This window comes from Aquarana catesbeiana, linkage group LG02 (genome assembly GCF_042186555.1).
Source record: "Aquarana catesbeiana isolate 2022-GZ linkage group LG02, ASM4218655v1, whole genome shotgun sequence".
Lineage (NCBI taxonomy): Eukaryota > Metazoa > Chordata > Amphibia > Anura > Ranidae > Aquarana > Aquarana catesbeiana.
The window spans coordinates 698,862,292-698,887,145 of record NC_133325.1 but is presented as its reverse complement, the minus strand read 5'-3'; the positions used below and the strand labels follow the sequence as shown (position 1 = coordinate 698,887,145).

The 24,854-nt window shown below is 42.3% G+C and overlaps 1 protein-coding gene across 1 annotated transcript in view; it reads left to right on the top strand.

Moving 5' to 3' along the window:
- Nucleotides 1-24,854, top strand: part of ZSWIM7 (zinc finger SWIM-type containing 7) — a 299,859-nt gene that overhangs the window by 62,493 nt on the left and 212,512 nt on the right. The window contains exon 3 of the mRNA XM_073616881.1: nucleotides 14,630-14,651. Within this exon, the coding sequence (XP_073472982.1) occupies nucleotides 14,630-14,651 (22 nt within the window). The remainder of the gene's footprint in view (nucleotides 1-14,629; nucleotides 14,652-24,854) is intronic.

Genomic DNA, 24,854 nt, shown 5'->3' with positions numbered 1-24,854 from the left:
GGGAGGTTGAAGCCTCCATTAGACCCCTTTCACACTGGGGCTGTGCTGACGTTCGTGGTAAAGCGCCGCTAGTTTTAGCGGCACTTTACCGCTGTTATACTGGCACTTTTTGGCCGCTAGCGTGGCGCTTTTAACCCCCAATAGTGGCCGAAGAAAGTGTTAATAGTGCCCGTGTTGCATTCATTTCAATGGGCAGGGCGGTTTGGAAATGCTAAATACAGTGTTCTCGCACTACCCCAAAGATGCTGCTTGCAGGAATTTTTTTCCCATCCTGCAAGTGCACCACCCCAGTGTGAAAGCACTCGGGCTTTCACACTGGGGGGTGGCTTGAGAGGCGCTTTTCCGGCGCTTTACAGGTGCTATTTTTAGCGCTAAAACGCCTGAAAAGCATCCCAGCATAAAAGGGGTCTTAATCTACATGTAATAACCCACCCCCATTGTTTTTAGCTGGTTCATGGCCATGGAGGGAGGGAGGGAGTGGGCTGTCATTTACCACTGTGTATACGCCCACATGTGTGACTCTATAGTCACATGGTCTGCTCAGATGTGATAGGGAGGAAATGCCCAGAGTAGAAACTCACTGAAAACTGCGCATGTGCAGAGTTGCCAACACTGCTCTGCAAAATCCCTAGCTGAACTGGGGACATTAACAGAAGGTGGATATAGAGAGCAGTAGAATCAACCAGTTTTTTTTGCAGAATACAGAAAACGAATCTCATAGTGACTAAGTGAGCATAAACGGCATGTGATACACCATCATTTATTGATAGTTTTTAACCGGTTTCCCGACCGACTCACGCAGGTATACTGCGGCAGAATGGCTCTCCTGGGTGAAACCCCGTACAGGTATGACCTACCCTTTTTCGGCCACCAGAGGGCGTGTGCTGCATGGCAGGGGACCCGATGCGCGTGGCCGGTGGGCATGATTGCCGCCGGCCACTCGTGATTGCATGCATGAGCGCCAGCATGGGGATTTATGTGTGTAAACACACAAATCCCTGTGCTGTCAGAGGAGAGGATCCATATTGTTTGTTCTTACTAAGTAGGAAAAACGATATGTCTCCTCTCCTAGTCACTCCCATCCCCACACAGTTAACCCCTTGATCGCCCCCTAGTGTTAACCCCTTCCCTGCCAGTGACATTTACACAGTAATCAGTGCATTTGTATAGCACCGATCAGTGTATAATTGGTCAATGGTCCCAAAAAGTGTTAAAAGTGTCCGATCTGTCCGTCGCTATGTCGCAGTACCGCTAAAAATCGCAGATCACCGCCATTACTAGTAAAAACCAAACCAATCAATATACGCTTATTGCGATTTTTTTTTTTTTTTTTACCAAAAATATGTATCGGCCTAAACTGATGACGAAATGTGGTTTTTTTTATATAATTTTTCGGGATATTTATTATAGTAAAAAATATATATTTTTTTTTTCAAAAATGGCGCACTTTCTTTGTTTATAGTACAAAAAATAAAAACCACAGAGGTGATCAAATACCACCAAAAGAAAGCTCTATTTGTGGGGAAAAAAATGACGCAAATTTTGTTTGGGTACAGCATTGCACGACCTCGCAATTGTCAGTTAAAACAACGCAGTGCCAAATTGTAAAAAGTGCTCTGGTCAGGAAGGGGGTAAAGTGGTTAACCGCTTGCCGACCGGCTCACGGCGATATACATCGACAGAAGGGAATGCACAGGCATATTAATGTACCTGTACGTTGCCCTTTAAGACGCAGCTTGCGGGCGCGCGCCGCAAGCTCCATGAGTGTGATCGTGGGTCACGCAGACTAGATGTCCATGGGGGTACCCGCAATCGTCTCACATCAGCATTTCCCTATTCTGCCTAGTGACACAGGCATATTAACATACCTAATAACAGACCTAATGGCAGGATCACCAGGTGAAAATAAAGAAAAAGAAATAAAATGTATGTAACCACCACATCTAAGAATTGGTAAACTGCAATATAATACAGTATATTTTTGACTTTGGGTTTAATACTGCTTTAAGATATTAAAAAAAAAATTGTCACAACAGTGTTGGTCTGCCCTTTTAAGATCTCTTGTTGTGCTAGTCTCGTCCAACAAGCTAACATTGCGTGGGCGAGATTGATGAAAAACAAAGTGAAATAAAGAGTGTTAACATCCGTGCTGCTAGATGTGTGTCCGCGCATAGAGTCAGGACATATAGATAATCATTGCTTTCTAATTAGAAGGAAAGCCCAGCAATTTCATCTTTATTTTTCTGCTAGACAGGCTGTTATGCAAATAGTAGTGTGTGAACAGTCTGCTGCAATAGAGACCCACTATAGATTATTATCCGGCGGATGGCGCGTGGATTATGTGTGTGTTTGCATGTTGTAGGAAATGACATTAAGGAGCACTGTGTCAACACCCAGCGCTTTTCTGTGTTATATTTATAGCTATTTGCATATAATTTGTATTTTTATTAATGCGCCAAAGTCTCCAGCTAGACAGATGAAAGCGATACGGACTCCCTAATCTGCTTTCCTTAATATCTGAGCAATTTCATATAACAAAAGGGCAGGATTGTCAGTACTGGCAGCGCGTCCTTTCTTGGCGCTTATATGAAAATAAAGTGGCATAATGGACATTTCAGTTCTTCGTTTACAAGTCCCTGTAAAGCTCATCTGCAAAAGCGATTATGCTATAAATTGTATCTATTCCGCAACATAAAAAATCGATTTAATATTATTAAGCATAATGTGCTGGGAGAAACGTCTCAGTCCTTTCCTCTAGAGATTTAGTAATTGATCCCAAGGCATTAAAGTATGTATAACCCCTAGACATGTGCACACTGAAATATTTTGTTTCGGAATTTTGTTGTCGTCCGAAAAATACATTTATTTAGTTACTCCCGAAATTCGTTTTTATTTATTTAGTTTTTCGTTAAAAATTGCATTCGTCCGAAAATCCAAATGAATTAAGGTCGAATCTGTCATTGAAGGCTTATGGTGTCTGTCGAATGTTCAAAGAATATTTGACGGAGCAGCTAAACTATACGTGTACATTTCCGGTCGAATTTTCCGCCTACACGCTAGCTGTAGTAGAATTCTAATGTTGTATGACTAGTAATAATTATATTTATTAATTATTTTACTAGTCAACCAACATTAGAATTTTTCTATAGCCTATGGGCAGATGCACCGACCACATGTCTAATAACCCGTAGCTACGAACGTCTCTGATTTGCTCCTTTTTGGTCTGTTATACTGTATATACCATAGAATGCGCTTTGTTTATATTAGAGGTCCAAAGCAAATAGCTGTTGTTCTGGCCAGAAATCCAGTGTGCTAAAAACTTTGAGTGTACTTCGCCTCTAATGCAGTAAAATCTTAACCGCTTGCCATCCGGGCCATGTAAAAATCATCACTTTTTTTGTTAGAAAATTACTCAGAACCCCCAAACATTATATATATATATTTTTAGCAGAGACCCTAGGGAATAAAATGACGGTCATTGGAACTTTTTTAGTCACATGGTGTTTGTGCAGCACTTTTTCAAATGCGTTTTTTTTTAAAAGCATTTAATGAATTAATAAAAAACAGAACACTAAAGTTAGCCAAATTTTTTTGTATAATGTGAAAGATGATGTTACACCGAGTAAATAGATACCTAGCATGTCATGCTTTAAAATTGCACACACTCATGGAATGGCGTCAAACTTCGGTACTTAAAAATCTATAGGCAATGCTTCAAACATTTTTACAGGTTACCAGTTTAGAGTTACAGAGGAGGTCTTGGGATATAATTGTTGCTCTCACTCTTACATTCGCGGCGATACCTCACATGTGTGGATTAAATGCTGTTTACATATGTGGGCGCAACGTACTATGCGTTTGCTTCTGCGTGCGAGCTGGCTGGGATGGGGGCACTTTAATTTTTTTTTTTATTGTTTATTTTATTTTAAACAGTCCCCAGGCCTCCGAGAGTCATAGAGATGACCGGGGACCATCTGTTCCTCGGAAATCTCTATGGTCAACTTCTGGCGCCGGCGAATTCCTTCTCCGGCTCCGGCAGATTCCTTCTTCCGGCTTGCCAATCGCACGGTCGAGCCGGTAGAAGCACCGGAGGGTGGGCCGTCCCCTCCCTCCGCCTGTAAGAACAATCAGGCGACTGAACTGCCGCTATGATTGTTCTTCCGTTGTAGGGAATCTGAGGCTGAAAGGAGCAATACTGGGTTGATGCCTGTAGGTGCAGGCATCAACCCGGTATAACCACTGAAACGGGAGGACGTCCATGTACACCCTGCCGACGGGAAGTGGTTAAAGTGGTATTAAACCCAAAAGCAAACATTTTATTATATTTCAACTTACCAATTTTTAGATGTGATGGCTGCACTAATTTTCTTTTTTAGGCTTTCTTTCTTTTATTTAGATCCAGCCAGCAAGTCTGTTGTTTTTCAAAAGAACTAGCTCTTCTGCAAATGTAGCTGTTACATAGATAAAGAAAATCATTTAACACTGGCAGGGGTGCTTACAATGATCTGCTTTTTTTTATATATGTAAAACCTTTTTCCCAAAAGGAAAAAAAAAAAACTGTTCGAATCTCAGCCGATTCAGCAGGGACCGGAGGAGATTCGAACCATGTATGGGCAGGCTGAGCATACCGAAGTTGATTGATCGATCAACTTGGGTGCAACCATCCTGTTGGGTTTTTCATGCAATTATTGGCAGCAGCTAAAAACCACTAGCAATAACCACTGTGTGTTCTGTGTGACTCCCCACGGCCCCCAAACGTCGGGAGAACACAATAGCTCCGCAAAAGGGTTTCACAGTCATTGTTGATGGGGGAATCGAGCGATTTTCTTTCCTGCAACTCGTGGTTACAGGAAAGAAAATCGCACCATCTATGGCCGACTTAACACTCCCCTCCCCCCAAACTGACAATGCTGCTGTCCAAAGGGGCCCCTGTGCTCCTTCATCCAGAGTGGAAGCACTTTAATGTAGGAGGTGTTACTGGTCAGATCACCAAGTGAAAACCGCGGCAAAGAAGCCTAAAAAAAGAAAACGAATACAGCCACTACACCTAATGATTGGTAAGCTGCAATATATTACATTTTGGTTTTGGGTTTAATACACAGTATAGCTATACCCATAACTTCTTTTTTAGTTTTGTATAGAATGGTGAAGGATTAGAACTCATGTAAGGTTTATTGTTGTTGCAAAGATTCCTTCACTTCCTGTCTGGTAAAAAAAGTGTCCTCAGGGCAGGAATTGAAGGGAAATATCTCTAATGCCACGTACACACGATCACGATCAAATTTGGCCAGCAAAAGACCGATGAGAGCTTTTGGTCGGAAAATGCGACCGTGTGTGCTCCATCGGACTTTTGCTGGCGGAATTCCCACCAGCAAAAGATTCAGAGCAGGTTCTCAATTTTTCGGTCGGAAAAAGTTCCTATCCGAAAATGCGTTAGTCTGTATGCGATTTGGACGCGAAAAAATCACGCATGCTCGGAAAGAATTTGACGCATGCTCGGAAGCATTGAACTTCATTTTCTCGGCTTGTCGTAGTGTTGTATGTCACCGCATTCTTGGCGGTCGAAAGTTCAGAGAACTTTTGTGTGACCGTGTGTATGCAAGGCAAGCTTGAACGGAATTCCGTTGGAAAAACCATCCAAGTTTTTTCGGACGGAAATTCTGATCGTGTGTACGCGGCATAACAGCAACACAGACAGAAGCAAAGATGCTTTATTTAGGTTAAAGCGCAACTCTAGGCAAAAATCCAATTTATATTGTACATTAATGACCTTACTCCTTAGTCTTGATTCCAAACATCTCTTCCTTAGCCATCTTGCAGTGTGATGGATCAAAGTCACAGTTTCCTCTATGAGAAAAGCTAATACCCTGCCCTGAGGATAGGGCATTTTCTCCAATGTTTAACTTCTTTGGCACTGGTCCCCTCCCCGCCCCAATTACCGTATTTATCGGCGTATAACACGCACAGGTGTATAACACGCACATTCATTTTAAGAGGGAAGGTTCAGGAAAAAAACTTCAATTATAAATAAGAAACTTTGAAGCAAAATAAGGGTCAGTGCCCATCTGCAGCCTCACCATTGCCATCAATGCAGCCTGATCAATGCCCATCTGCGGCCTCACAAGTGCCATCAATGCAGCCTCATCAGTCCACATCAATACAGCAGCCTCACCGTTGCCATCAATGCAGCAGCCTCACCGTTGCCATCAATGCAGCAGCCTCACCATTGCCTTCAATGCAGCAGCCTAACCATTGCCATCAATGCATCAGCCTCACCATTGCCATCAGTGCAGTCTGATCGATGCCCATCTGCAGCCTAGAGGGGACAGGGAGGGGGGTGGGATGAGCGCCGACAGATTACATATAGCGAGAATCTCCTATGATAGACAGAACAGTGGTCCAATGGTGGCCTAGGAGACGGGACTTCCTATTACAGAGGCTGCCAAGTAAACAGGAGATTCTCGCTGTATGTAATCTGACGGGGCTCGTCCCGCCCCCCTCCCTGCCCCCTCTGAGGCAGCTAAAATTGAAGTATTGGCGTATAACACGCACACGCTATTTGCACCCGATTTTCACGGGGAAAAAGTGATTGTTATACGCCAATAAATACAGTACTTCTCCTACCTCTGGAGCCTATGAGAGAAGACCTGGCCACTGATAGTGTTGCCTCCACCAATAGGGGGTGACCACATCAAGCAGGCATTGTTGTGGTTCCCAACAAAGGACCCCAGAAAGTAAACAGAAGGAGAGAAAAGGATTATCACATGACCGTATCTTCCGTTAAAGGTGACTAATAAAGAACTGTGAGCAGGCAGCTCTTACCTGCCTGCTTGCAGTCTTCTATTGCATGCACATGTGCAGCTCGCTGTGCATTCCCGGCATATTCTGGCTGGGCCAGAAGAACAGGTACCCATGTCCATACATTGGATGAGATGGTGAGTATTTCTTTTAGTTTAGTTCTGCTATAGGTAAAATTGGCATTTGAATAGGTTAGTATTATCCTGAAGTTGGCCTTTAGGTAGTGAAAGGCTAGAACTCCTGTCAACATTTTATTAACTGTTTCCCTGTTGCAGATTTCCCCTCACTTCCTGTCTGCTAAATAGAAGTAAGGGGAAATCTCTCTAACAAAGCCCTGGATAAGAGTAGAATCTGAGTAGACCACCTCCTCATATGTTTTGGAAATGAGGAGAGTAAAAGAAGTTCGGTAGTCCAGATAAGGATTGAGCAGCCTAGGGTGAGGATGTAGCTCCTCTTGTCTCTCTTAATTTACAGGATCTTAGTTGTAGGCTTTTGTGTTACATGCAGCTAGGTGATTGGACACTAGCAAACAATGTACAGCCCCTCTCACTATCAACAATCCTCATTTTTTTGCTAGTGTCTTTAGGGGTATAGATGTCTTCTTTCTCTACTCCAGGGGGAAGCAAACCTTTTGTGTTTTATATGTTATTTTCTTTGCTAACCTGCTGCCTTTTTAGACAAGTGAATTCTCTCTTTGTCATTCTTGAGAGTCCCTGTAGGGGACATTCTGCCTTTCGGTTCACCATTACCAGGTGATTAGGCAGGTCATCATCCGAGCCTACTGTCTGAAGGACCAGATCTATCAGTGCTTTGTGGGCTTTTCAGCATCAGGCCTCTGTTTTTCAGATTTGAAGGACATAAGGTACTTCATGCCTAGTACACAGGATGAGAATATTGGATGAATGATCGTCCTTTTTTTTTTTTTGCATTCTAGTCTCATATCGAAAACGAATAGGTTACTAGAGTTACGAAAATTCTCATAAGACAGAATACAACTTCCCACTAGGATGCAATGTATTGTAATGTATTCTTTCGTTTCCGAGCATGCATGGTCTTGGTCACTCCATTTTTTGACAGACAAATACTGATTAAACGAAAATCGTTTGTTCTGTTATCGTTCAAGAAAAATTTTCATGCTAGTCCCGTTGGATAATTTTGCAAAGTTGTGTACTATCGATCAGATCATTGGAGGATTGCTCCGAAAGCAGTATTTTTTGTCCGATTTTCTCATTGGGTGTACTAGGCATTAGGCTGTTCTCTCAGTTTCGAGCCCTCTAATTTTCCATCTGCTACATGGGCCTGTTAACATTTGCTGCTTTGTTACACATGCCTCCGTTGCATTGCCTTTGGACGTCCCAGTCGTCTAAGACTAAGGTCCTCTTCCCTGTACTATTCAATTAAGAAAATAGGATTTTTGCCTTACTTGTACAATCATGTTCTTTTAGTACAGGACGTAGGACCGTCCTCTCTTTTCTTATGTTCTTTATGATGCACTTTTTTATTGCTTGCTACTAAACTGAGGCTTGCTGGGGGGGGGGGTTAGTGTTATGCTGGGGTTGTCCTTTCAAGTTTTTTTGGCAGTATCCAATCACCCTATGGTAGGTGCATAAACCAATCATCTAAGACTAAGATACTGTTTTCTGTAATGTACACAGAGGAAAGGATTTATAGGGAAGGCAAAAAAAACTATTTTTAAATCTTTGATCATTTGTAGATAATGCATTTGAATGGGTCTGTATTAACTGGTGATGAGTGGGGTAGGTAATGGAGCAAAGCTATAGATATCTGACATACTTCTGAGTACCTTGCTTACCTAAAGTTGTAGTAAAGGCCAATGACAAGTATTCTTAAAAATGCTTACTGTCCCTCCTCTTACCTATGCTGCATAGCCTGTATAAAATGATGTGTGTAAATATCTTTTTTATAATCTGCTCTTCTTCGGTCATGTGATTTCAGAAGATCTGGCCCCAACGCTCAGCAACAGTTCTGACTTCTCAAAGTCATAATCACCTGCTGGCTCCCATTACCCCTTGTTGTTGGTGCTCCCTCCTCTCCCCTGCAGCCACCACTCTTTGACACAGGGGAGAAGGAGCTGCTGCATCACATGACCAGGCTGGAGAAAATTACAAAAAGGTACCTACACTGATCTGTGTTATACAGGCTATGCAACATATTTAGGAGGAGGAGGCAGCATTTTTAAATATATTTGTCCTTAGCCTTATCTTCCATTTTAGATTTGCAGATGCCTTAAGAAACCATAAAATACCTGTCTTGCAAAAGAGATTGCTTTAAACTTATGCAGAAAGATCAAAGTTAAAAACTCTAAAATAAATAAAGTTGAATTGTATCTTGTAGAGTGAGGGTTAGAGTTAGGTTACACTTGGGATGTCCCTGAAAAGTGAACTGCGGTAGATCGCTTTTCAGGAACGAGGCTAAGTAGCTGCTTCTAGGCTCCCTTGAGGTGATCCTGCTGCTACCTGAATGCATGGATTTGTTTTTCTTTTGCTTTTTTTCTTTGATGAATGGCTATTGTTAAAGTGATACTAAGCGCACACTGTTTAATTTACATTGTCCTTTCTATTTCTGTATATAGACGATAGCACTGTAAATATTTTAATAAAAGAAGAAAAAATTGATATAGAGCTGTCACAGCTCTTTCCTAGCCTGTCTGCAGGGAAACATAAGCAGGAGGAGCCTCTAGTCCTCTGCTGCTGATCACATGTTCAAAATAAAAAACAGCCTTTGAAATACAGAGTTAAAATAAATAATATCAATAAACTGTTTTAAATCATCATATAATTATGAATTTGAAATGAAATCTTTATTATCTTTTGTCAATAACATGGTGTGGTCAGATTTCTGCCAGTCACAGGCTTTGTTACACCCCTCCAGCCTGTGTCTTAGAATAAGAGGGAGGTAATTCTGGGGGGGACATTAACATACCTCTAGCCCCTACGGTTGAAATCTCCTCTCAGACCTCCTCTCTGCGCACAGGCACACATAAACGTATAAACCAGGACTTACACGACTGGTGATGAGTGGGGTAGGTAATGGAGCAAAGCTATAGAGATCTGGCATACTTCTGAGTACCTTGCTTACCTAAAGTTGTAGTAAAGGCCAATGACAAGTATTCTTAAAAATGCTTACTGTCCCTCCTCTTACCTATGCTGCATAGCCTGTATAAAATGATGTGTGCAAATATAAATATGAATTTGAAATGAAATCTTTATTATCTTTTGTCAATAACATGGTGTGGTCAGATTTCTGCCAGTCACAGGCTTTGTTACACCCCTCCAGCCTGTGTCTTAGAATAAGAGGGAGGTAATTCTGGGGGGGACATTAACATACCTCTAGCCCCTACGGTTGACATCTCCTCTCAGACCTCCTCTCTGCGCACAGGCACACATAAACGTATAAACCGGGACTTACACGACGCCCAACTAATAGACGTATCTTAGACGATAGAGACTACACTTTCTTTTCAGCCCCACAAATAGACTACTTCTTTATCCCCCATGGTCAGCTAGAAGCAGTTCACAAAGTTGAAATAGGCAATATAACATGGTCGGACCATGCTCCCATCACCATGTGCTATTGTCTATCATCATCCATGACCACCAAATCTAAATACTGGAGACTAGATGAGAGCCTACTACAGATACCAGTGGTCCTGACGGACATCAAGATTGAGCTTCAACATTACTTTTAAACTAGCGATACTGCAGACTGTGACCCTGGTATTTTGTGGGAAGCTCACAAAAGAGGAGTGTTCATCAAACACGCATCAAAAAAGAAAGAGAATGCCTACTGACTGAACTCCTTCACAAGATACACGACATAGAATCAAAGCACAAAATAACACCAGTCTCCCCTCTAAAAGAACTGACATCCCTTAGAAAACAAACAGTATATCTATTGCACTATAGAGCCAAGGCAGCATTGCAAATCTGCTGAAAATTATCCTATGAGTCGGGAAATAAGTGTGGGAAACTTCTTGCCAAAGCAGTTAGGGATCACCGACTTAACACATATATCCCAGACTCAACAGGACAAAAGAAGACCACCTCAACTCAGATAGCAACAGCATTCAGGGATTATTACGCGTCTCTCTATAATCTCTCACTCAGATCCCCAAACGAAACAACGATAAATGACTACCTTTCAGCATCACGGATTCCCCAACTATTGATGGAAATAAGGGCAGGATTGGAAGACCCCATTACTATGGAGGAGTTGCAACGAGCTGTGGGTGGGATGAAACCAGGTAAAGCCCCGGGCCCAGATGGGTTCACCCTGCAATACTACCAAACTCTCCTGCCGCTCCTGGACCCTCATATGGTAAGGATGTTTAACAGACTAGGCGACGGGGCTCCCCTTCCTTGAGACACGTTGAGAGCACACATATCCCTCATACCAAAAGAGGGCAAAGACCCGGCAGAGTGTGGTAATTATAGACCTATATCCCTCCTAAATCTGGACCCTAAATTATTCACAAAAGTACTGGCCAATAGACTAACCCAGTTTATGCCTGACCTAATTCACTTAGATCAAGTGGGATTTATCCCTGCCAGAGAAGCTAGGGATAACACCACCAAAGTACTCAATCTCATACACATAGCTACCAAAACTAAAATCCTGTGCGTCTTTCTCAGCACAGATGCTGAGAAGGCGTTCGACCGTGTCAACTGGGCTTTTATGACATCAGTCCTCAAACATATTGGCCTAGGACATAAAATGCTACAGTGGATTCATAGTATCTACTCCACACCCACAGCTCAGGTCAAGGCCAATGGAGTCCTGTTGGACTTATTTACAATAACGAATGGCACTAGGCAGGGATTCCCGCTCTCACCCCTCCTTTTTACCTTAGCCCTAGAACCCTTTTTATGCACTGTGCGATCAAACCCCGACATATTGGGAGTGTCAGTAGAAGGAACTCAATACAAAATCTCTGCCTACGCAGATGACCTCATGATTTCTCTCTCAAACCCCGCAATATCATTACCAAACCTCCTCAAGGAATTTGATAGATACGGAAATCTTGCCAATCTAAAGATTAACTTTGATAAATCGGCAGCAATGGGGATTAATATACCTCCAAGTAGATTGACCTCTCTCAAATTGCAGTTCAGATTTAAATGGTCGGATACCTCCCTTAAACACCTGGGAACCCTGATCCCCATTGACTTAAAATGTACCTTTGACCTTAATTTCCGACCCCTGCTGCTTAAGACCCGACTACTACTAGAAGACTGGAACAAAGGACTTTTACTCCTGGTTTGGAAGGTGTAATCTGCTTAAAATATCGATACTTCCGAAATTCTTATATTTATTTCAAGCCCTTCCGATCAGAATCCCAACCCAATATTTTAAAGACATACACTCCCTCTTTATCCAATTTATTTTGGCTAATTCGAAACCCAGGCTACTGAGGCGCTATCTAACCCTACCCAAACACTACGAAGGTCTTGCCCTACCAGATTTGAAGAATTACTATTTGGCCGTTCACTTAGCCAGAATAATAGATTGGAATCGACATAGCAAGAACAAATTGTGGACACAGCTAGAACAGGCACAGTCTGAGGCCACACTGAAAGGAGCGGTTTGGTGCTTTGACAACTTGCCTCCAACATTGAGGTCACACCCAGTGATTGGCACAACCCTCCGGGTAGGTGCATCCACATTATTCGCAACCTCCCTCTCCACTAGTACTTCCCCTCTTTACCTGATATTGAGTAATCCGGCTTTTGCTACTGGTCTAGAACGAGTGGGATATGAGACACTCACAACCACTGGCAGAGATAGAGCATTGCACTTCCTAGTAGACAATAATTGGCCCTCTGTACAAGCCTTGACTGCCGACAATGGTTAGTTCCAACTACCATTCTGGAAAGCAATACGTTGGCAACCTCTTCCTTCACTTGATTCCCAACCCGACACAATTTAATTGCGCCCTGACACCTTTCGAAGACTATTGTAGAGACGAGGGAGACTTACCTCAAGTACTATCTAAAACATACACTCTACTCAACTCCCCCCCAGAACAACCTAATCTGAAGTTCTTACAAAAATGGGAAACTGACCTACAACGCCAGTTTACTAGTGTCCAGAAACAAGCAATCATCAGATTCTCCCTGAAAGCATCCATTTGCACAAAGATGCAGGAACTTAACTATAAGATCCTGACCAGATGGTACTATACCCCTAACGGGCTACATAAATATTTCCCAACCACCTCAGATCTATGTTGGAGGTGCCAAACAGATAAAGGGACACTCCTCCATATCTTCTGGTCTTGCCCTCTGCTTCAGCACTATTGGACAACAGTCCGGGCAGTTACTCAAAAATTCACGGATTGTACGATAAGTGATGATCCAGCTCTCATTCTGCTGCATGCTACTACAATCCCACCACAGAAGTACAAAAAGTCGATAGTACGACACCTATTGAATGCAGCCAAATCTTGCATCCCACTTCTGTGGAAGAACAGTTCAACGCCAACTATAGGATTGTGCTACGCAAGGTGGAAGAGATCAGGAGATTAGAGGACCTAGTCTTTACGGCACAAAATAAGCAAGAACAACATTCCCAGGCTTTGATGCTATGGAATACATTTATATACTCTGATGAAGGAATGACTATGCTAGCCACTTAAAGGGTAAAACAAGACAGAGAACACTACACTTAATACACTCAGGCCTGCATCTCTATGTCACCCCCCCCCCCCCCCCCCACATCTCTTCTGATCCTTTCTAACTCACCTCTCCTTTCCTCTCCTTTCTTTTCTTTCTTTTCCTTTCCGTCTCTTCTTCTACTCTCGGTAGAATCTCTAATTTCCTGACTGTTCGGTTTCGAATATTATCCTCTAATGTGGTAGAACTAAGGGACTGCACGGTTAAGTCAGAATTACGACTACAAAGATGTGAGGATAGGACATATTCACTTAAATTCACCTTAATCTACTTCCTGGTGGTGGATATTAGCCACGAACATTGAATATACAACCACAATTATTGAAGTGACTGTTATTAATATGTCATGTACTCACCTGTGAACATCAACTATAATGATGAACAATGTACCATTTATTTTCTATTGCTTATCTGTTTATTCCTTTTCTTTATGGAAAATAATAAAACTTATATTTAAAAAAAAAAAGAAAAAGAGGGAGGTGAAGCCTACATCGATCTACATGTAATATCCTACCCCTATTGTCTTTTGCTGGTTAGTGGGCATGGAGGAGGAGGGAGGGAGTGGGCTGTCATTTAGCACTGTGTATACGCCCACATGTGTGATACTATAGTCACATGGGCTGCTCAGATGTGATAGGGAGGAAATGCTCAGCATAGAAACTCACTGAAAACTGAGCATGTGCAGAGTTGCCACCACAACTGCAAAATCCCTAGTTAAATTGGGGACATGAACAGAAGGTGGAGATAGAGAGCAGCAGGATCAACCAGGTTTTTTACAGAATATAGAAAATGAATCTCATAGTGACTGAGTGAATATGAACAGCATGCACCATTTATTGAGAGTTTTTTTATGATGCGGGTTTAGTGAAACTTTAATGGAAGTAACACGCCGCAACCGCAAGCAAACACATTTGCCTTGGCTGTGATTGTTAAATGTACCGCAGCTGTAGGGCGGGTTTTAGGTTTGGAAACCATTGTTATACTTTTACTGCATTTTTTGTTTAAACTTTTTTTCTTACTTATTGAAACCGCCTTAGTGACAAACGCTCATTTACAGATCTGATGAGTTGAATTGCATGTCTGATGCTTAGACTATGACATTACATTGATTTTCATGCAGTGTTTTTGTTTGTTTGCAGTTTCCGATGAGCATCTACTGGGGTGAGTACTTTGAATTCATTTGTTATACAAACTGTTGTCTCAGAGACCTCAGGCAGTTCCGGAGCTTACAAGTCTTCTCATCAGACAATTTAAATATCTTTGTTTTCTTTTGGTTTAAATGCTCACTCATGAACAGCGTGTGTTGTCTGTACTTGCTGTTTGTTCCTCACTTTTTCTATATTAGGATTTATAGGCTGGTTTTACAAGCTGGACTGAGATTAAAGTGACACTAATGCCGCGTACACACGAGCAGACTTTACGGCAGACTTTGCCCGGCGGACTTTGACGGACTTTCTGAATGAACGGACTTGCCTACACACAATCAACCAAAGTCCGTCGAATTCGTACGTGATGACGTACGACTGGACTAAAATAAGGAAGTTCATAGCCAGTAGCCAATAGCTGCCCTAGCGTGGCTTTTTGTCCGTCGAACTAGCATACAGACGAGCGGACTTTTCGACCGGACTCGAATCCGTCGGATAGATTTGAAACATGTTTCAAATCTAAGTCCGTCCAACTTTTGAGAAAACAAAGTCCACTGGAGCCCACACACGATCGAATTGTCCAACGAAATCCCGTCCGCCGGGCAATGTCTGCCGTAAAGTCCGCTCGTGTGTACGCGGCCTTAGGCCCCATTCACACCTGAGCGATTATCTGCTTGAAGCTCAAAAATGCTGGAGGAGAAAAAAAAAAAATCAATGATTCACTATGGAGATGTTCACATCGCCACTCCATGTCGCCTAAAGCCAAACACCTGAAGCTCAAACAAGTTCTGGAGCTTTTTTTGTTGCTTTAATTGGCCAGATTTGGGCATTTTTGGCACATTTGTATTCCCATAGAAATGAATGGAAATGCGCCATTCGTGCGTTTTTGCGCGGTTTTCTGCTCAAATGAAAAAAAGTTAAAAATAAAATAGTAATATATGAATAAATAAATGTAAAATAAATACACAAATAACTAAAAATCATCATATACAAGTAAAATAAATGAATAATATGTAATAATGCATTAATAAATAATAATGAACCTCTAACCTTAAAAAATATTAAATGTAGTATTATTATTATTATTTATTATTAATATTAATAATAATATAACAATAAACACCCAGACTCGAACAAATAAATACATTATTAATAATAATACTTTATTTTGTTTTAGGGTGTTTTTAATCATTTTATTTTTTTAAGTGGTAAGGGTTAAAGTTAAGGGTTAATTATTTATTTATTGTTAATTAGTATTAATTTAGTTTTTTTTATTTATGATTTTTATTTATGTGTGTATTTATTTTACATTTATTTATTCATGTATTATTATTTGTATAATAATAAATAAAATAAGCTAAAAAATAAAATAATAATAAACCCTAACCCCAACTCCTAATCCTAACCCTAACCTATACTGAACTCGAACCCTTTACCCCAACGAAAAAACATTATAATAAAAAAAAAAACAATAAAAGAAGAAATAAAAGCTAATGGAAAAGCTAAAAAAGCTGAAATACCTAGCAACAAATGATGCAACAGATAACCGTTTTCTCTATTGGCTAATAAAAAAACGCTGCATACAAACGCGCAAAAACGAGCCAAAATTGCACATAAAACGGCGCAAAAAAAGGCCGGAAAAGCGCTCAAAGACTCTACGCTCAGTTGTGAATGCAGCCTACATGATATCTTTATTCTCCAAATTTAATCCATACACATCCACTACGTAATTGCTCTGTAATCTATTTTTCATGAAACCATTTCTTACTGTGCGTTTTTGCCTCCTTGTAATGTCCTGTGTGAGCTCTGAACCTCTCCTTTTCCCACCTCACGTTTGGAACGAGCAGCGCATGCTAGTTGCAGTCATGTGCACTGCTCTGTGCACACTACACATCCCATAGTTCATAGTCCATCTTGGGAGCGACCAAGAGAAGCAGGCTACATTCCTACGTACAGAGGGACCATTGAGAAAAAACATAGCCAGCCTCTAATAGGAAGTTGGGTCATGACAACAGCAAAATAAAAAAACTGAATTGGAGGAGGCTGAGGGCATTGGGCAATAGAAGTTTTTTTTTTTTTTTGAGTTAAAGAGGTGTAAACTCTGGAGGAAAAAAAAAATACCCCTGTAAGACAAAGTCATAATGAGCTAGTATGCATCACATACTAGCTCATTATGAAATACCTTGGAACAAAGCTGTTCCAGTGGTGCCCGCGCACTGTTGAGACAAAATTTTCCCCCCAAGTTACTTCTGGGTTTGGCGGCTCTGGCGCTGTGATTGGCCAGAGCCGCAATGACGTCACTCCCATGCATGTGTGTGGGAGCCGCCAGTCACAGCACGGGGCATCGGAAGGAACGGCACTTGTGGCCGTTCATTCAGAGTGCATGCGCCAGTGATGTCACTGGCTGCATGTAATGTAAATATCTCCTAAATGGTTCACGTTTAGGAGATATTTACACTACCTATAGGTAAGCCTTATTATAGACTTACCTAAAGGGAAATGTCAGCAGAGGAAGTTTGCTTCCTATTTAAAGAGGAAGTAAACCCTGGTGGGTTTTACTTCCTCTTTATTTCCCTGCAAAGGTAAAGCATAATGGGCTACTATGCATTGCATAGTAGCCCATTATGTGTCACTTACCTGAAACCGAAGCCTGCAATGTCACCGCTGTCACCACTAGCAGCGAGTATCCATCTTCGGCCCTCTTCCTTCCGGTCATGCAACACTGTACCCAAAAAAAAGCAATGTCAAAATGTAATTTTTTTTTTCTCACAAGTAGAACTTTCTTTTGGTGGTATATGATCACCTCTGCAGTTTATTTTTTCCTCTATAAACAGAAAAAAAATATTTTTTTTTTACTTTCTGCTACTGTATAAAACATATCCAATAAAAATTCTAATTTCTTCATAAATTTAGATCAATATGTATTCTGCTACACGTTTTTGGTAAAAAAAAATCCCAATAAGCATATATTGTTTGCGCAAAAGTTATAGCGTCTACAAACTATGGGACATATACTGGAATTTTTATTTATTTATTTTTATACTAGTAATGGTGGCAACCAGCGACTTATAGCGGGACTTTGATACTGCAGCGGACAATCGAACACTAACTGACACTTTTTGGGAACCAGTGACACTAATACCACTAATACAAGGATCAGTGCTAAAAACATGCTAAAAACGAATAACAGTCTGGGAAGGGGTTAAACATGTAGAGCGATCAAAGAGGTAAATGTGCGCCTAGCCAGTGTTTTTGTGTACTTCACAAGGTGCTCTTACTAAGGGATGTGATAGATTTTCTTTCTCTGCGTTGCAAGAAAAATAAAATCCATCACATCCCTGCTATCAGAATGGAACTCTGCCTTGTTTACATAGACAGAGCTCTGTCCAGCCTCCTGACAATCAGCGGGTGACTAATCACAGCGGAAGCAGTGCGCCCCCCAGGCTGAAGTGCAGAATCATATATATATATATATATATATATATATATATATATATATATATATATATATATATATATATATATATATATATATATATATATATATATATGTAGTCAGAGTCCTCCTAGACCGATAATCGTATCTTACCAAGACCTGCAGTGTGCCTTGGTCTGAATGGTCGGTATACCTGAAAAGAGGGCATACCCTGTATGGATGAAACTAAGAGTATGACTGAGCAACTGACTGAAAAGAGTGTGGGAACCCGGAACTTGAGCCGACGCTGAACCCGGGAGTGAAGGAGGGCTATATAGCCCCAGACTCCTCCCACAAATCCAGGCTGGCCTGCGGCCAGTTTTTCCACTTGTAGTCAGAGTCCTCCTAGACCGATAATCGTATCTTACCAAGACCTGCGGTGTGCCTTGGTCTGAATGGTCGGTATACCTGAAAAGAGGGCAAAAGACACATGAGTAGGTGTGAAACAGAAAGTTTAATAGAAATTAGATAACAAAGATCAATCCAACAAAGAGGCAAATGCCCTAATGACCTCCGTACGTGGTTCAGGGATGTACCTGCTAAAACAGGAGGACCTCCAATGCCCCATGTGCTTGATGATGAAAGAAGGCACCCCCTGTTTGGAAGCGGCAGATGCCGCTCTGATCCTGAAAGAATGGCCGATAAATAGCATTGGATTTAAGCCCAATTTAGCAATCAGGATCCTAACATGTGCGATGAATTGTTAAGAAGTTAGAGGATCTGAGGGAAATGGCAACAAAGGGCTGTCTGGTGGGGAAGTAGCCAGAAATCTAAAAAGTGAGTCCAGTACCTTGAACGGACACCATCTGCTATTGGTGCCGTAAAACTTGACCACATACCCTTGACCCACCTGTCTAGTCTTATTATTGTTAAGCTGCAGGGCGAAATGGTCCGGATACCTACTGAGACTGCCTTTGGACAGGAAAGATGCCTGAAGATTGACCCGTGAAACCTCCCCAGGTCTGAGGAACCCAAAGAAACTTAAGTACACAGCAGCCTTAAACACCAGACTTGGACCTATACCAAAAGGGGATGATGACAGTAAATCCGAAATATCCCGTACCATCTGACCAGTGATAGGCAGTCTGGAAGCCTGCGCTTGACCCTGTGATTTCAGAATACCTCTCAACAAGGCCTTGAGAGGGTGAGCAGCAAAGATGGATGGACTAGAAGGGTCTTGAAGGGTCTTGAAATGCTGTACCCCTGCCATATACAACTTGATGGTACTAGCGGACAAAGCCAACACACTGTGACAATAGGCCACAAATGCCATAACAGATTTGATGTCCCACGGACAGCTAGACGGATGAAGCCTCAAAAATTTTTGAAATTTCATCCAATCCGTGGAGTATGCTTTGAACGTGTTGCTGGATAAAGATGCGTTGGCCAAACCGATCGCCTGTGTCCAAAACCTTGTCAGGTCATGGTGAGCAATGGAACCTGTGGGAACCAATGGAAATGGTACCTGTGGGTCAAACCTAACCAAGTCTATCTGCGCAAGAAGGACATGATGACCAGGGACCCAGACCTGCCTTTGTTGATAATGTTGGCGGTAGCCAGATTGTCCGTGAAGAAAATGACTGAAGTACCTGCCCAGCTTGGGCCCCAAGTGACAGCTGCCGCCACAATCGGGTAGATCTCAAATAACGCCGAAGTCTGTCCAAATTTAGGCAAAAGGAAAACTTCCCAGGGCCAATGGCTAGCCAGCCATTCAACCCCACACATGGCCACAAACCCCCCTGATGCAGCTGCATCAGTGAAAACCCTGGGCGATGTGCTGGAAGGCTGGGGAATGAGCAAAGAAATGCCATTCCAGTCCCGCAGGAACCGGTCCCACATGACCAGATCAACGTGTGCGTCCGCTAGCAAGCTGACACCTGCATCACCATTCTGACAAAGTGGCAAAAGGGCCAACAACCTGGAGACAAAAGCCCTACCTTTGCGGAATGATCCTCATTGCATGATTTAGCATGCCCAAGAGCGACTGCAACTCCTTCTTTGAGCAGACTGGAGACCGGACGAATGCGTGGATGGTCACGCGAATTCTGTCCAACTTCTCTTTGGGCAGACTAGCAACCATGCGATCGGAATCCAAAGTAATACCTAAAAAATTGATGATGTTGGCAGGACCTTCCACCTTGTAGCTTGCCAGTGGCACACTCAATTCTGTAAACAGATCCGTGAGACACTGCAAATCCCTGGGTGGCCGGCCAGGGTCCTCAACGAACAAAACGTGATCAAGGTAGTGTACCACTCCAAGACAACCTTTGCAGTGCCCCAAGATCCAATGGAGAGCCTGTGAGAAAATATTGAACAACCAGGGACTACTCTTTGACCCAAAAGTTAATTTGGTAGCAAAGTAGTAATGGCCCCGCCATACGATGGCGTACCATTGCCAAAGCGCAGGACTAATAGGCAGAAGCTTAAATGCATCGGCAATGTCAGCTTTTGATAACCAAGCCCCCTTACCCAACTGAAGAATGAGCTGAATGACTAAATCCACGGAAGAATATTTAAACGAAAATTCCTCAGAGGGGATCAGTGAATTGAGACTCGGAACATGCGAAAAATGAGGTGCGGACAAATCATAAATAAGACGATGTTTATTAGAAAATTTTCCACACACAACCCCAATCGGGCTGACCCTCCACATGCTGAAAGGCGATGACTTGAATGGCCCAATTACAAACCCTTTATCCACCTCTATTGCCAACAGATCATCTACTAGCAAAACTTGATGGTCTGCAGACTAAAGATTGCGACATTCAAAGGTCTCAGTAGGCAACGTGATTAACCCTGTGTGAAACCCAAACGTGAACCCATCTAACAGAAATTTCCTAACACCAGAGGATGGGTGCCCCTCTAGATAAGCCCCTAAAGTGGAAACCTCCACTCGGCTTAGTCATGCCGAACTGAATGGTTTGACCAAACAGGAAGACTTGGGATGAGCCCGAAAGCAATTAGAACACACGTGCAGGAGCCTTCACTGATTATAATTGCAGCCGGAATGATTGAAATTGTTGCATACCTGCGATTTGCCTAGGAAATGAATGGTCCTACCCAACTTGTCCACTTGCCTGGAAGGTCCTGTGGAGGACACGCCGGCTTCCTGCTTGCTAACCCCTGACGGACCTGGTGCCTCAAAAACTGGACACCAAGCGGAAGTATGCACAGAAGACTGGCAAGTGCTGCATACTGGGGACTTCTGGCTGGCAAAATGCCTACAGAAAAGTTCCATATCGATGTTGCTCCAACACATGACCACCTGGAACTGAGTCCAAGTGGCCGCCGCTTTGGCCGAGAAAGACCGGTGATAATCATAAAAACTACACCCTCCGTACTTGTGCGCCAGATCCACCACTTTGTGAAGATACAAATGTAACTCCACCCTCCTATCCGGACTGACCACACAAATGATATCACAGAAGATGCTGAATGCGAGCACGAATTCCGCCACACTAAGCTTGCGGTTGAGCCTGGGATCTTTCGTCTTCAGCACAACTGACACATCACCGCAAGCATAGGACTTGTTTTCCGTGATATCTTGTGAAGCTATCAGCAGGGAAGCCAAATTTACGTCCTTCCCTTCCAATATGTCTTTCTTTAAGTTGGCAGGAATGAAATGAGCTGGTGATACAGACGGGAATGTTGCTAAAGGTGATGGAGCTGCCACCGGCAAGGAAACAGCAACATTACCTGCAGGGAGGTACTGGGGGTGGGTGCAGGTGACACCTGGGTTCTGGCCACATGTGCTTCCATCACCTCCATTCTGTCCTGCATCTGAGACATGGAAGTGGAAAGCGTATTCAGCAAGGCATGGATCTGCGTAAGTGAATTGTGCACCGACCCCTGACTCAACCTGGTAGAAGGGGGTGGCTGAACCAGACTGGGGAACAAGAACCTAAAAAGTTCCGCCTTCCTGGCTGTAGCTGGAAAAGAAATGCCCTTACGGCGAAGCTCCGCCGTGAGCCTGGGCACAGTTCAACTCCTTAACGACGGGGTGCTGCCGTGCTCTGAACCGCCAGTAAGGGATGGAGGAATCAACGCGAAATCAACGCTTTCTGATACGTGTGACATGGTTGAATCTGTGATGAAACACAACAAGAAACACTTTGAGAAAAGATACAAGCCACCCATCCAAGCCTTCCCACCCCCCTCCCCCAACTGATCAACCTAAGAAATGTGGGTGCAGTAATGTGCCAAACAGCGTGTGACTGAAACCCGATGCTCAACCACCCTACGTGAGTGTATTGAGTGAGCCCGAGCAACCTGTAGCGCCAAGACAGGCAATTAAAAACGAACACTCAAGGCTACAAATACAAATACCCACAGAGCGTGGTGGGTACAGACATGAGTGTAGGAAGTGAAAGTGCAACGTATGACGTATGGATGTGGCCGAGAACCTGTATTGACACTTGCAAATGAATTCTGGCCCGTATGGATCTAAAGTCGAGATAGATCCTGACTGCAACCCCTCGTGACCCAAAATGACAACCACACACCTGCTGCTTTAGCGTAAAAGCTGGGCCAACACGAATGAATCACCCGCGAGGTGATGCACCTAAAAGGAACATGACAGACAGGGAAAACCAAACTGAAATATTACCCAGCAACAGAAATTAATTTAATGAAAATCCCCTGACTTCTCTGACCCCCCTTCCATTTTTTTTTTTTACCATCTGAACACACCTGACGCTTCCTGAGCATATTCTTGTGTTAGAATGGCTCAGTCAAAGTCCAGATCTAAATCCAATTAACAATCTGTGACAAGACTTGAAAATTAGTGTTTGCAGTTGTTCTCCATCCAATCTGACAGAGTTTGAGCTATTTTGCAAAGAAGAATGGGCACAAATGTCACTCTCTAGATGTGCAAAGCTAGTAGAGACATCTCCAAAAAGACTTGCAGCTGTAATTGCAGTGAAAGGTGGTCCTACAAAGTATTGACTCGGGGGCTGAATACAAATGCATGCCACGCTTTTCAGATATTTATTTGTAAAAAATTTGGAAAACCATTTATCATTTTCCTTCCACTTCACAATTATGTGCCACTTTGTGTTGGTCTATCACATAAATTCCCAATAAAATACATTTATGTTTTTGGTTGCAACATGACAAAATGTGGAATATTTCAAGGGGTGTGAATACTTTTTCAGGGCACTGTACATATTGGCCTAAATTTATAAAGGCATTTGATTTTTCTCTATTTTTTTTTTGGATATGTTTTATAGCAGAAAGTAAAAGAATAGTTTTTTTTTTAAATTGTCTATATTTTTTGGTTATAGCGCAAAAAATAAACACAAAGGTGATCAAATAGCACCAAAAGAAAGCTTTATTTGTGGGAGTAAAAAGGACACACATTTTATTTGGGTACAGTGTCGCACGATTACGCAATTGTCAGTTAAAGTAATGCAGTACTGTATCACAAAAAAATAACCTGGTCATGAAGGTGATAAGTCTTCCAGAGGTCAATAATAAGAAAAGCCTTTTTCTTTTTTTTTTTCTTTCAGCAGCTTAGTAGATGCCCCCTACTTATTCTTATGTGGTGGTGCAATACGTATTTAAACTTTAAAGCGGAGTTCCAGTCGTAAATTTTTTTTACACTGTTCAGCTTCATTAAATACAAAGAACAACCTTTGGAAAACTTTTTTTTTTTTTTGTAATTCACCTTTTCAGGTCTGTTGCTAGGGGGTCCCTCGTAATCTGCCTCTTCCTCTCCAAGGCTCCTGACGTCATTTCCCTCGGCGCCCGTGCTCGCTAGTGCTCCTGGGAGATGTCTGTCATCATTTCCCAGGAGTCACTGGGCAGCGCCGAGGGCTGTAATCACTACGGCCGCCGTTGAATCGTGCATGCGCAAGAACAAGAAGTGCATGCTGGTTACCCAGCATGCACCTCTCCATGCATATTCCAGGAAGCAATCTAGATTGGGCTTCACATGCCCATATCAATGATGGAAACGTCCGAATACTGAGGAAAAAAAATTAAACAGTAAGCTATTTATATCTTTAAAAAACATATGACAATAATTGTATACTTTTATTTTCATCTAGTTAGCACTAAAACTAGTACCCCAAAAAAAACTATTTTTTCGCAGGAACTCCGCTTTAATGTGCTAATATTATAGGCAAATTTTGATTTAGTTTTAGTCATAGTCTAAAATGCCATTTTAGTTTTAGTCGTATTTTATATTTGCTAAAATCTCCAGTACCAGTGTTAATTTGGTCGACGAAAATATTTTCGTCGACAAAATTAACACTGCTAACCACTCGCCACAATCGGAGTGGCTAGATGTCCACTTACATATGCTAAAATATCAAGAAAATTAATGAGCAGTGTTCTCTGGAACTAAATAGCAATTTAGCCCAGTTTTAGATCCTGCCAATATGGGGGCAATTTTTTTTTTTTCCACTTCAGTGGACACATTAGAGAGACTTATTTCAACTTGCCGTTCAAATTTTGTCCACTCTCAATTTCACATCGTTGTGGCATCGATAAAAAGGAAGAATTTATTTAGATTTAGAATTTTTCCCCCATTCCCCATTCTACCCTACCCACCTACTATCCAACCTCTCCTCCCTCCACCTTCCTCCCCCCCTATTTCTTTCTTTCCCTACTATTTTCTGTCTTAAGACCCTATGCCTTCCAACATCTTCTGCAAGTAATTGTCCGAGATTTTGTATTTTCCCCACCCTCCCCAAATACTATTATATTTATCTAATTACCCTTTGTCCTTGCTGCTTAGGAGTT